Below are 13,655 nucleotides of genomic sequence, written 5' to 3'. Positions count from 1 at the left end.
CTTCATGGAGATAGTGTCATATTAGAAAACAGGTTATTAGCACGTCATAGCCATTTGTATTTAGGTATAGCTGCTCTGTAAAATTTATTTTAAAATGACAAATCTTAAAATATGTCCCTCAGTCCTTTGCTGAGTGTTCCTGGACACTTGCTGAGCTGGGAACCATACCAGGTTTGGGGATCCAAAATGAACAAGGCAGAGTTTGGGTTTCTTTTGTGTGTGTGGCGGGGGGGGGGGGTGAATTTATAATTTTAAAAATGTTTTAATTCTTTATCACAAAAGGGAGTCGACCTGTTGCGGTGTGGAATGCCCTGTGATGGAGTGTGACTGTGCTTGTTTGCTTGCTGTTTTCTGCCGTGTACAGGTTTGCCTGCCTGTGTTGCGAGGTGGAGAAGGTGGTGGCTGTGGGAGGCCTCCTCCCCACTCTAATCCTGCAGCACGGTTTTTCATGCGCAGCGGGCCCTGTGGGCGGAAGCACCGGTGAGAGGTTGAACAGCAAGTCTGTTCTGAGTTGGGGTCTGGCTTCCAGTCAGTTAATTGTGAGCCCTGGAGTGAGCGTCCTTGCCTGTCTGCTCCCTGATTGTGAGAATTAAAGGAAATAACCAACATGTGAACTCCACGCAATCTCTGCAACAGTGACATTGCCTGACAGTGACACCACCTGATGATACTGGTTTGGGGCAGTTCAGAGACTCACCACCCCACCCTTCGCTGGATGGGTGGTTCCCACGAGCTCCCTAACTTTCCCCCCCTCCCTCCCGTGCCCCAGTGCCCTGTATCCTTTCGTGTATCGGTGCCGGGTGAAGCTGCCCAGCCTTCCATGCACAGGTGTGCTGGGCGGCTCTTCTCCACGGGCATCTTGGCATTTGTGTTTCATTTCGTTCAAATTGGAGGCCCTTAACCTGGGTGCCAATAAGCCATGCTCAGAGCGGTAGGCCAAAAGGGTTCCTGTCAGTATGGATGTTTCCCTTTTTGGGGAGGGCAGGCAGCGGGAGGGAAGAATCATTGCTTTGGACAGCTTCTCAGAAGCGTGTGTGCCCCAGGGAAGGGTCAGGGACTGTACCTTAGAGGTGTGTGACTCTGTGAGGGCCACTCCAGAAGCTCAAAGTAAAACCCCCTTGTAGAAAAAAAAAATCAAATTTGAATTGTACTCTGCTTATTTTTTAAGAAACAATTTTAATTTGATGAGCTAAGGTAGATAGGATAGTTTTCCTGTTGTCAGAATTCTGTGGAATATAGGAAAAGTAAAGGATGCAGGTTCCCAGGACACATGTCCTCTCAGAGACAGTGTCCCCACCTGTTCACCACTGGCGCCTCTGCCGAGGGCCGGATGGGAATGGTCAGGGTGCCTGCTGCGGGTGGTAAGGCTAGGGCTGACTCCCTCAGGAGCCCCGGAGCCCTTCCCGGCCCCACTGGGTGCACGTTCACCCCCACAGCACCTGGAGTGTGTCCGGCCTGGCTGCCTTTTACAGACAAAGCACTTCCTTTAGTATGTTTTCCTATGCCTTATAAACAATTATAAATATTTCTCACTGCTTATGACCGGATTCCCTGAGTACCGCAGCTGAACTGCCATAGGCCAGGTCACTTTTAGAATCTTGCTGGAAGTTTCCGAAGGCGTAAAGCCGGGGAGAAGAAAGCAGCTTTCAAGCTGAGTGCACATCAGTGATCACCTTGGAATTTCTTGGGTGGAAGGGACCTGGGGCATCGTCCTTTCTGGCCTTTACCACTTGCTGATAGTGTCTGCTCGCAAAGGGAGGTGACTGGTGCTGCTGGAGGTGTCATCCGGCTCCCTGACTGTGTGGGAGAAAGAGAGGACAGGTGTGAACGCTGCCCCAGGAGGCCTGTGCCCAACTGCAGTGATCCCTGGAGGAGTGCCAGGGAGGAGAAAGCTTCCAGGAGCAGGGGAGGGGCACACCCACGGCCGTTTACCTGGCCGAGCTGACTGTGTGCGTGGTGGAGGAGAAGCGTCTGTCCACTCAGCTGTGTGTGCTGTGGGTGCTGGTGCCTCAGGCTTGAGGATCCCCTGCCCCTGCATTGGCTCTGTTGCTTCCAGGGCATCTTCTGGTAAGGGTGTCTCACCTCTGCCTGGCACCCAACTGTCTAAGAATGTGCTTTTTGCCCTGATCGTGGCTCCTAAATGCAAACCAGCCCCTTCCTCTGACGCATAATGGAAGAATCAGTGGTCTGTCTGTTCCTAGTCAGGGAGAGATGAGCTGCTTTGAACTCCGGCTGTCGCCTGAGTGGTGCGTGCACTGTTCACCTGACCTCTGTCAAAGAAAACCCTGGGGGTGCTGGCTCTGGGCCCTGCAGCCTGACCAAACCCGAAGGGAGTCACTCCTGCTCATAGCCGTGGAGTCACACTGAAACGGGAGGACAGACAGACTGTTCCTAAGTACTAGTCAGCATTACAAAGAAGTCTCTCTGCTTCAGGAGCCTACGGTGGCCTAACATGACCAGTCAGGGTGTGCATGCGTGTGTGATCAATCCTGTTTCATGTCCTTGCCTTACAAAACCCACTGTCTTTTGCCCAGTAACCATTATTGTATTTGGCATGATGGAAGCTGCGTTGTTATGAAAGGGAAATAAAATTCATTCTGTAACTAAGTGTGTGTAATTTTGAGTTGTCACTTGACAGGTCAGTTTGCCAACCTCCCCTGGTGAGGGGAGACTCAGACAGAGAGGAGGGAAGGAAGAAGAAGAAACTTAGACTCATCGGTGCCTGCCCTGTGCAGAGGCAGGGTTAGCCTTCACAGACGTCACCTCCATGAACAGCAGAAGTCACTTGGAGCGAGGCTGCTGGCTCACGTTCACGCCTGATAGATGAAGGTTCCGCAAGGCTGTGTGACAGGCACAGGGCCGTGGCAGAGCCAGGCTGAGCCAGGGAAGAGTGTAGCATGGGCACAAGCATGTGCGTGTGCACACACACACACACATACACACTCATGTTGCATGCTGTCTCCCCCCTTCTCCCTACGCCCCTCCTTCTTACCCCCTCCTCCTCCTCTCTCCCCTCTGCCTCCCTTGTCTTTCCCCACAGCCTTGGAGCTGGCAGGCTCCAGACAGGTCTGAACCACTCTGAGGCCAACTCAGAGCCTTGCATCAGCACTGCCTGTGCTGTTCCCCCTCCTCCTCTCTCCTTCCTTTTCCCTCCTCCCCAAATGTGCCTGGCCCCTACTGGGCCTTATGTATTTGCCAAGTGAACAAATGAAAGAAAGGTTTCCAGGCACAGAAAAAAGAAAGTGATTACTCACCAGCACCACATCCTGAAGCCTGAGGCCTGTCCTCCCAGTGGCTGTGTCCTTCTGGATTGGGTTGCTGAGTAGGGAGAAGAGAGCACCTGGCTCCAGAAGGAGGCACTTAGCAAAGTCTCTCTGGTATTTTAAAGTGGATTCCCAGGGCATCTGTGACTAGTAGAGCTGATTGTCAGCAGAAAGGAGTCTGTAATTCTGAGCTGCTTTTTCCTACTGTATTTTTATGGCTGATTTTAAATTACAGATGTCTTTAATGGCAAAATGATTAGAATTACCAATGACAGGAGTCCAGGAAAAAAAATTACGCCCATAATGAAGACCTGGTTTATCAGCGGCAAGCCTGGAAAAAGTCAGGTTCCCTGAGGGGAAGTCAGCCCGACTCGGGCTGTGCAGCTGAGCTTGCTCTGGGGTGACGCTGGTAGAACGCCAGGTCCCAGGTCCGGACTGAGGGAGGCGACCCTTCTGCTGAGCAATGGGCCCAGCCAGGAATCACAGCTGACCTGTGAGGCCCAGGAACTGCCGCGTTCGAAGGTGATGAGTGTGGAACCACAGATGCATTCACGGCTGAACCTGTGACAGGCCCAGGGGACCCATAGCTGCCGTGGTCGCCTTTCCTCACTTTAATCTTTAGGGAGGCTGTGCCATGGCCTCACACACCTAGGCAGGCGCTGACCACTGTGCAGCATCCCCAGCCCCTTGGCCTTGATTCAGAGAGCGAAGGGCTTTGGACAGGAATGGAACGGGACCTGTGCCAGGCTGAGGGTGCTGCATGCATGGCAGGCATCTCCTGGTGCCTCTTGGGCCTCCGGAATTTGCTGGGCATGGTCGATTCCTGGTCCATGCACCATCCACTCAGATGCACTCAAAGTGTACTGAGCAAGGCCAAGTCAGCACAGCCACAGGAGCCGCAGAGTGGAACGGGAGGGTTTCCTTAGATCAAAGCTGTGCTCCAGATCAAACTCTGGAAAATGCTCCTTGTGAAGAATCGCTTTACTTTATCAGTAGTTGGCAAACATGACAGTGGTCATTCTGGCCATGCCTTTGGCTGCATAGTAAGCAAACAGCAAGCCCTGTCCATTGATTGAATGAAGAAAGAAAGTAATGCATTTGTGTTACAGGGAATTTTTACAGTATGCCAGAGGCTGATGAGTCCTTTAATCTTGAACAATGCAGAGGCCCATTATGCAAATCAGTTCTTAGTGTTTCCTAATCTGTCAGGCCTTTGCTGGAAGTGTGGTGATTCCTGTCATCCTGGGAAGGAAGAGGCTCTGAGTGGAACCCCTGCTGTGATCCACAGAAGACACTTGTCAGGCTCTGAGCTTTCTTTGAGAAGAATCCCACTGTTTTGTACTGCGCTTTTGTTTTAAGCTTATCTTGCCTACACACACAAGGGGGATCACCTCAGACAAAGATGCCAGCCACAGCCCTGCTCCCTCAGGAGCCAAAGCCCAGTGGCCCCAGTGTTTTTAAGTCTTCGGTGTCTGAGGTTGTGTGTGTGTGTGTGTGTGTGTCTGTAAACATGTCATTCAGCTTCAGTCTGCGCAGACCAGTTAACTGCTTAATCCTTTGATTCCAGATCAAAAAGAAAGTACCAGAGTGATGTAGAAAGGAGCAGGTAGTGTTGGTGAGCCAGCCCTGTTACTCCTCCTGCTTTAGCTCTTGCATTGCCATCTAGTGGAGAGCGAGAAGGGTGCAGCCTCCGCCTGTGCCTGCGGGTTCTCTGTCCTACCTTCTCGAACTCCCCAGGGGCATAGAAAACAAAATCCTTTGGGAGCATTAAATAATTACTGAGGGTGTGGGCATGGTGGTGCATCTTCTGACTCCAGCTACTCAGGGGGCTGAAACAGGACAACTGTGACTTCAAGACCAACCCGGAGAACTTAGCGAAAGCCCCATCTCAATAAACAAGCAAATGTGTGACAGAGGAAGCAACGCAGAGGACATTTGAGAGCAGCTGTGGCAGGTAGCCTGAAGGCAGTCAGGACAGGAGGGGTGCGCCTCCAGGAGAGATGCTTGCAGCCAGCCCTTAGCCTGCCCTGGACTCGGCAGAGTGCCTGAGCAGGGCCTCAGGAAAGGAGCTGGTCAGAAGTAGATTTTGGAGGGAGGTGTGGAGTCGGGGGTGGTGAGGAAACCGGTATACAGTTTTAGTCAGAAAGAAATTGCTTTCCTGTGTGTGTTTGAGAACATTTCTGATTAGAGGTTACAGATGCTGTCGAGTTTTTTAGTGAAAAACAGTATTAAGAAGGTGAAGTTCCAAATCTTCCCCTCAGGACAGCAGTTTGGACAAGCAGTCCTTGGATCCCTCTCTGGTCCCTGGGTCCTTCAGTGCGCATGGAGCTCTCCTAGGGGTTACATGTGTTTTACATACACAAACCACACATGCCCACATTGGGTGGCTCTGTTCATCCGAGTGGTCCTCACCCAACAGTGTGTGGCATCCATGGCAACAGATTGGGCCCAGCACAGCGCCACACTCGAGGGAGGGGTTTGGTTTAGTCTGGTCTCTGGTAGCAAATCCTGCGGCATGAAGAGGGTGATGCGAGGGTCTTTCTCATCTCCTGTCAGTGCCGCCCATCCAGGCGCTGCATAGCTCCCCTCACAGGGTCAGTCTGCTTTTATGAGGAACAGGTGTTGTGGAGGAGCTCAGTGTTTTGATGATTTGTAGGCTAGCCTTAGTAAAATAAAGCTGGGGAAAGTGAACTTGATTTATCTTTAGAGATAGAAAGGGATGAGTGAGATGAGTACCTGAAGCTTTGGGGTGGTGCTGAAATGGCTTGTTTGGTTAAGAATCAGCTTAGTGAGGAAGACAGATCGAAGCTGGTTGGTCCTGGTAACGCTATACCACTGCTTTCCCTGAACCCTTTTGTTCTTAATGTCCCATCTACACTTTTGATGAAAGCATCCTGAAAGACATTGACCGATACCTGCTGCATAGTAGGTACACAGGTTAACTTGTGCTACTGTTTTTCCAAAGTAATCTGTGCTCCTTTTCCTTTGTAGTAAAGCCCAGGGAGACTAAGCAACTTGCTGAAAACTCTCAGCGACGGGTACGGGGAAGTGTAGTAAGCATGTTGTGTTCTGTTCCTTTTCCCCGTTAGCTGTTGTGGACATTTTAGAAACACAGGCATCTTCTCTGTTCGTCGCCTTCCTCCTGGGTGGAGACAAAGTTGATATATTTTGCAGACCCTCGGCCAGGTGGAAGGCCATCCACTTTTGTTCCCATGAGGCAGTCAGGCTACTGCTGGACAGACGTCGTGGCCTCACTGCACCTTCCAGACAGACCTGGCCAGCTCCCCTGGGGGAACTGCTTTGCAAAGATAGCTCATTGTCCCTCTAAACGTGATTATCTGCTCCGTTGTGGAGGTGCAGTCTGTGCAGCACTTGTCCGCCTTTGTGACCCAGCCTGCACATTAGGGCTTATCAGTCTTGAAGCCTTTGCTATTGGGTTTACCTTCTTTTCCCCTTCCAACAATCGGGCACTGCTAGGGGTACCTCTGCCAAAACCCGGGAAGTACAAACCAGTGTCTGCTACAGGCCGAGGAAGAATTCTGAAGGCTTCATGGAAAAGGGGACACTTCAGAGAACCTGAAAGGATGAATGGGATTCTGGGTAGAGTGAGGCTGACTTTCCAGGTGGAGGATGGGAGGGTGCAAGGCGACAGGGTGTCCCTCTGCGGTGCTATAGGAAACAGCTTCCGCCCCCCTGGCCTGAGCTGTCGCCTCTTGTCCTGACCTGGTCTCATGGAAACCTCACCAGTGACCCCTGCCTCTCAGAGCCCTTCGCCCTCCCACCCTCCCTTATCAGGCTTTACACCAGAGCAGCCGCTGCCTTTGGAAGAAGTGCTCTAGTCATAGGCATACTTCTGTATCATACAAGCGACTCAGCTAGCACTGGGGTGGAAATGGTAACAGCAAAGCACAAAACCACTCAGCCTTTCAAAACACTGGAAAATCTGAGGAGCATATGGACAGATTTGTGTGAAACACACAGTCTTTGGTAGTTTGTTTTCAAAAATAGAACTAAGCCTAATAAACAGACCAGCGCTTTGCTAGGACTCTAAAGGTGATGGTAGTCACGTATTGAACTGTCAAACCATTTTTGTACAAAGAGGAATGCATTTACTTGTGCACTCTGTCTATAATGCTGTTTGTGGATTTAACTGCCTTCTTAGATGGATCAAAGGCTCACTGAATTTTTTTGTTACTGATTTGCTATGATTTTGCTGTGTGTCTTTAAGGAATATAAGTTTCAGAATTTTCAGATGTCAAAAACCTCTTGATGCTTCCTTTATTTCTTTTTCTTCTTGACACTGTCTTTTTATAGTGTGTTCACGTTAAGTATTCAGTTATCATACTGATGTTATTACTAACTCAGTAATTACTTAACACCTCTTACCAGGAACTCCATTTAATCTGGAGCAGGCTTCAGTCTCTTTTAATGAACTCATAGAAAATTGCCTTTCCAGAGTGTGTGAAGTTAGGAGCACATTTGCCAGACTTATAACCATGTTCCTGTGACATGCCCGGGGGCCTTCTTGCTTCTGGCACTTACCCCTTAAACTAGGCCACTCTCGCAGGCTAGACTGAACCAAAATCAGGGTACAGGGGCAAAAAGGGGATGATGATTCCTTTAGGTCTTTTTAAACATTGTAGAAAGCTTTATGACTTCCTGAAAAAAACTATTCTGAAGATTAAGGCCTAGATAAATGTACTCATTTCCTATTGCTACTATAACAAATTGCCATAAACTGGCTGCCTAAAACAACACAGACTGTTGTCTTACAGCTCAGTAAGTCAGCTGTCCAGACTGGGACTCCTGAGAAAGACCAGGCTGTGGTGGGGAGAATCTGTGCCCGTGCCCTTCTCAGCCTCTCCCAGAAGTCCCATTCCTGGCTCCCTTCTTGCACCTTTGGAGCAATGGTAGGTTTTGTTTCCCTCGCACTGTCACCTGCCTCTCTCCTCTGCCACCTCCTTCCATGAAGAAGGATCCCTGTGTTCACTGGTCTCCAGGGCTAACCCAGAATAATCTTCTGTGAAGGCCGACTGAGCTGCAGCCTTAATTTCCCCTTTGCCGTGCAACATAGTGTTCTGGTTTGTGTCTAGATGTCCCCCAAAGCCTCATGTGGTCATAGGCTGACTGCTGAATCTGAATGCTGAACCTAGAGTGTGTGATTGATTCACAGTGCAGTGCTGATGCTAAGGGTGCTGGGGTTAAGGGTGGGTGAGTGTTACATGGTCTGATCCCCGTAGACTGGATACAATAGATGGCACAGAGCATGGCTTGTCTGCTCTCCCTTGTTGCTTTTGCTGTCTTACACTGCTATGAACCGTTGCCCTCCTGCCATGAGCCACCCTGCCTTAGAGCCAGCCGATTATGGACTGAAATCTCTACAAACTGTAAGCTTAATAGACTAGGGTTCAAGTATTTTATCTCAGCAACAATAAGAGTAACTAAGATATATAATCACAGATTCCAGGGTCTCTTTCAAAGAAAGGGAGGCTGGAAAGGTATTATTGTACTTTCCACAGTAGGCGTCATCCTTCTGTGATTGTTTAGTTGCCACTGTTTATCCAACAGTTACAAAAACTTTGAAGGCTCTATGTGGATAGGAGCTGTGCCCAGCAAGAGCCAGGGAAAGAGAGCGGGCAGTCAGCTGCTAGGAGCTTGCCAGCCAGGGACAGGGAGCGAGACCAAGTCGTCACTGTGTGCTGTGTGCTGACACGGGCATGGCCCAGCTTTGGGAGGATGTGGGGACGGCTGTGGCAAAACAGAGCTGCTCTGCTGACTGATTTGCCAAAGGGCCCTCAGCGTGTGATTTTGGGGGCTCCATCAACAGGAGAGAGACCCAAATCCCAAAGAGAAACCAGAGTTCACCACTGCCGCGTGTACCCCACCCACCAGTTCATCTGCTTTGCTCCCGGCCCCTGAGCAGGGAGAAGGGCAAGGCAGTTTTGACCCCTGGTGGGCAGGGGTTGGGGTAAGCGGGTGGAGACCTTTGAAGGTTTGAAATGGGATCACTTATCAGCTCTTATATGGGATGCAAAAAAGCCGTGCTTGCACATGTGTTAAAAATTTTTTAACAGACTTAAAAGTGAGATTTCATGATGCAGTTGAAGTGGGAAAGAGGAGCAGAATGTGAGGAGGGCAGCTGTAGTCTGTAGGCCGGGAAATGCCTGGCCCTGTGCTTGCCGCCAAGCCCTGCTGCTCAAGGAGTGAGTGACCATGGCAGACCAGTCAGAGCCTGTGACAAGTGCAGTGACTGTCACAGCCCACCTGGGCTGTTGGGAAGTTGGGGCAGGGCCACAAAAGTGCCAATCAGCATGGGTACTGGGGAGACTGGCACCTGCACCGCTTGTCTGTCCGGCGTGTGAATGCTGTAGCCACATGCACGTTTTCCTGACGCCTTTTTGAACCACATTTGCACTACTAGTCCAGACTGGGGTGGGATGGCTTCTTTGTGCAAAGCGCTTTATCGTATGTGGACATCTTTTCGGTGCACAGATGTTTACCAATCCCACTTTGTGCTTCCTGGGCCTCGGCCTACAGGGAGACCCTCCTGTGAAGTCCGCTTAGGTGTGTGCGTGTGTGTGCGCACGTGTGCATGTAAGAGTGAAGTCAGACCGGGGCTGGGCATCATCCAAGGCCAAGGGGGTGGCACGCAGAGTCCTTTCAAGTTCAGAGCAGAGCTGAGCTGGCCGGGACAGAAGAGCTTTCTGGAAGAGATGAAGCTCAGCAGCCCTTTCCAGTTGGCCTGTGAGTTTGGCAGGAGTACAGAGTGGTAGAGCAGGCAGGGGGCTGAGTGGTGGTTGGAGGAGGACGTGGCCATGGCCTGTTAATTGCCCTGTGCATCTGGAAATGCTTAGGTGCCTGGCAGCTGGGAGATGGGGTTCCCGCCTTTGACTCCTTATTTTGTGTGCTTACTTGTGACTCCCTAGCTCCACACTCAGTACCTGGCACACGGTGGGCACCTGAGGGTGGGATGTAATCAGCTGGCACAGTAGAGAAGGTGTACCTGTGCCTTGGCTTGCCCTGTGCTCACCTGTGGGAGCAGACCAGACCCTTCAGACTTGAGCACAGAGATAAACTATCTTCTCAAACCTTTCTCCGCCCTGGCCGCTCTTTTGGGCCCTATTTATACACCTGCAGCTCCAGGTCTCACATCAGCATCCATCCGCTAGAACACTTGGGAGAAGGAATGCTTGTAAAATTGTAGGTGTAAGACACACTCAGGAGGGCATGATCTTTGTCAACCTCCTGCCATGCGGTTAGCAGATGTGTTGTCTCTTGATCTCCACTCCTCTGTTCTTGGTGTCAGAGATTACAGCAGTGAGGAGAGAAGGAGCCACTGACAGAGACCTAGGCACACGTTGGTGACTACCTGAGAGTGTCAAAGTGTGTTACATGATTGTGATCTGCTGTTTGCTTTTTTTTTATTTTAGATTTCTCACATTGGCAAACTGAAGGATTTTCTTCTGGAACACAGGAAAGATTACATTAATGCTTATAAGTAAGTGCATCATTTTTTTGCCATGATCTTGGTGACTGTGTGCTTTCCTGTACCTGTACTGCTATCACTTTAGAGCTTTCTGCCCTTGTGTTTCATGTAACAACTGAGAGCCATACAGAGGAAGATGTGTCTGCAGCAGGAGAATATCTGAAGTGTGAGAGAGCGGTCCTAGAGCCAGGTTTCGGGGCCCATGGCCCCAGGCAGGATACCTGGTCTGTTTATCTATGAGGTGCTGTGGTCTCCTGGTGACAAGCACTCTCTGCGTGCCCACTGCGTCTCTGCGTGTGGACCTGGCTTTGCTCCACCGTGCTGAGCTTTCCTCCCAGAGCTCACCAGCTTATAGTGCTCTGCAGGGGCTGGGACACAAGGCTTCTGTGTCCTGAACCTGAGAGGAGTGAGGTCTTCAAGCTCTGTTAAGCTTCTTTTGCCTGTTTCGCTGCCCAGCCTGGGACCATCGAGTGGCTGCCTGCTGGTCTCTTTCCCCCTGCCCGCCCTGTGCCTCCTTCCCTGCCAGTGCCCAGCCTCAGTCCTTCTGGGCATCCCCCCCCCTTGTCCTTCTCAGGAGCTCTTGGCCCTTGCTGCAGACAGGAGGATGCCCACTTTGGCTTGGCTTTTATTTCTCCGGGCACTCTAATGACTCCTTTGATTCATCGCTCAGTGTGACTCCTGGTCACGTGCCTCCTGCTAGCTAGACCAGGTGTCTACAACTGCTTAGCCACAGTCTTTTCAAAACACCCACTGGATGGTGTCAGCACCTGAGCGGCCCCACTGTGAGTCCCCAGCCAAGGCAGTGTCAGCACCAGCCGCACACTGGCTTTGTCTGCTGGTCCAGGCTCACTTGACACCCTGCCCGCCCTGTGTCCTGCCATGGTGTCCCACCTGCTGCCTCCACCCTGCCACCTTCCTGTACCCGCATCCATCCGCTCCTGGGTGGCTACCTGCAGACCACAGCACTGTCTCCCGAGAGGCTTCTCCCTCACCCTTCACGAGCAAGCTGTCCTGTCAGCTTCTCTTTCTGCATTCTATGTTTTCATAACACAAACCATGCTTACTAATTATCCAGTGTTACTAGTACTTCGTAGTTTTTCATAGCTTGTAGTTTATAATTTGCCATTTGATGTTGTTGGCTCCTCCAGTTATTAAGTATTGCCAGAAAAATGAGTGACAACTCCGTAGTCCTGAAGGCCACCATTAGTCCAGGGGTTCTCACCCGTAGAGACGTCTTTGTTGAAACTTAGTTAGACAACTGATCCTGGGAGCTGACAGGCAGACAGGGGCTTGCGCTGTGGCTTCAAGTGGGAGGAACAGTGCTCTGCAGTGAGGAGCATCTGCCAGGAGGTTCCCGGCGCTGACCTTGAAGACCCTGCTCCAGCCCACCCTGTGCTCTCTGCAGAGCACTGATTCACTCACCAAATGTTTGCTGGATGCCTGCTTGGTGCCTGGAACCGTTCTGGACACTTAGGGTGCAGAAGTGAGGAGCCAAGTCCTGCTGCCCAGAGAAGCCCAAGGTTATAGTGCGTCGGTGACAGGGCCCATGGAACGGAAAGAGCAGAGCCCTTGGGACTGGGGATGCCGGGAAGGCTGTGGCTTCGCAGTGTGGTTGGGTAGGTTCGGAGATGGCATCTGAACCCTCGTGGAAGTGGGAGCCAGAGGCTCACTCTGGAGCCCGTGCCATCTGCACTGTCCCTCAGTGGGAAGTCGCAGCTTTCCTGGTTCTGCTCTGGATTCGCAAGCTCTTTTCGTTCTTCCATTCCAGGCATGCGCTTGTCCTCACTTTCTCTTTAGCCACACCCGTTGTCACCTTCTTTATGGGAGGTGGGAAGTCTGCATCAGCAGTCAGGCTGCTTTGGGCTCTGTGCCCTCTTTGCTTTCTGTCACTTTATTTTGTTTATTGATTTCTTTTACCGTCTCTGCGGGCTGGGCTCGGCTCCTGACCCTCAGCCTCCCTGCCCTGGCCTCTTCCCTGGTACGAGTGTGGACCTGGCTTTGCTCCACCGTGCTGAGCTTTCCTCCCAGAGCTCACCAGCTCCAGCGGCTTTTTCTCAGACCGCACTCATTGGGATCTCACAGCACTGCCCCATGCGTCCCTCCTCTGTCACACAGTGTGTCCCACAGTGCTGGCGTGAGACCGCACAGTGAATTTCTCTAACTGGGAGGTGGGGCGTCTTAGTTGGGGCCACCGTGGGTAACACACTGTGAGCAAGGTGCACCTGGACACACCTTGTCCCGAGTGAGCCCGGAGTGCTGGCCTCGAGTGAGGCTTCAGGCTCGCATGTGCGGCAGCTGTGCGCTGGCTTTGTGATAGCTGCTGGCAGCCCCAGGGTCCTTCACCCCCCGCAGCGACACCGGAGTCACCGGGTACCCGTCCCTGCAGGTCTTTAGTCATAGGTCATGGTAGCTGAAATCTCAGGTGGCAGCTCACTACGTTCTATCTTTTTACTTATCTTTGTGATTCTTAATTTTACTTTTCAAAATTTTTTTCAAATCTATTTTATTTTTAAAAAATAAGAATTTCAGAACACGATGGTTAGGGGCTAACAGTGGTGTATACATTGGTATTGTCACCTTCAGTCATGTACTCAGAGTGCAAGACAACAGCATTTAGTTGTCCAAACAACACCAGCATGAGCCTTTCTCTTCCGTGAACTAAGAGAAATCAGTAGTATAACTATCTGGTTTTGATATATTACATATCATCCTAGAAGTAGTTGTTCAAGTTACAAAATCAAAGCATAAAAAAAATGAACAGACAATCAATAATGCACAAACTATTCTGTTTGATAAGCTAACAAAACCTTAGTAGTGTGGGTATCTATCCTGCACACTTAAACTATCTCAACTCTTAGGTATATATACATGTTTATATGTACATATTGTTGTATGTATATATATGC

The 13,655-nt window shown here is 50.8% G+C and overlaps 1 protein-coding gene across 3 annotated transcripts in view; it reads left to right on the top strand.

Moving 5' to 3' along the window:
- Window positions 1-13,655, top strand: part of Stx18 (syntaxin 18) — a 92,034-nt gene that overhangs the window by 45,150 nt on the left and 33,229 nt on the right. For 2 of the 3 annotated variants that reach the window (XM_003464348.5, XM_023562658.2), the window contains exon 2: window positions 10,694-10,761. The exons of the other annotated variant lie outside the window; for it this stretch is intronic. In XM_003464348.5, coding sequence (XP_003464396.1) covers window positions 10,694-10,761 — 68 coding nt within the window. The remainder of the gene's footprint in view (window positions 1-10,693; window positions 10,762-13,655) is intronic. 3 annotated transcript variants of the gene reach the window in all.

Source organism: Cavia porcellus, unplaced genomic scaffold (assembly GCF_034190915.1).
Source record: "Cavia porcellus strain 051 isolate PalLab524CR breed Dunkin Hartley unplaced genomic scaffold, mCavPor4.1 scaffold_18, whole genome shotgun sequence".
In the NCBI taxonomy this organism is placed as follows: Eukaryota; Metazoa; Chordata; class Mammalia; order Rodentia; family Caviidae; genus Cavia; species Cavia porcellus.
This window is presented reverse-complemented; position numbering and strand designations above follow the sequence as displayed.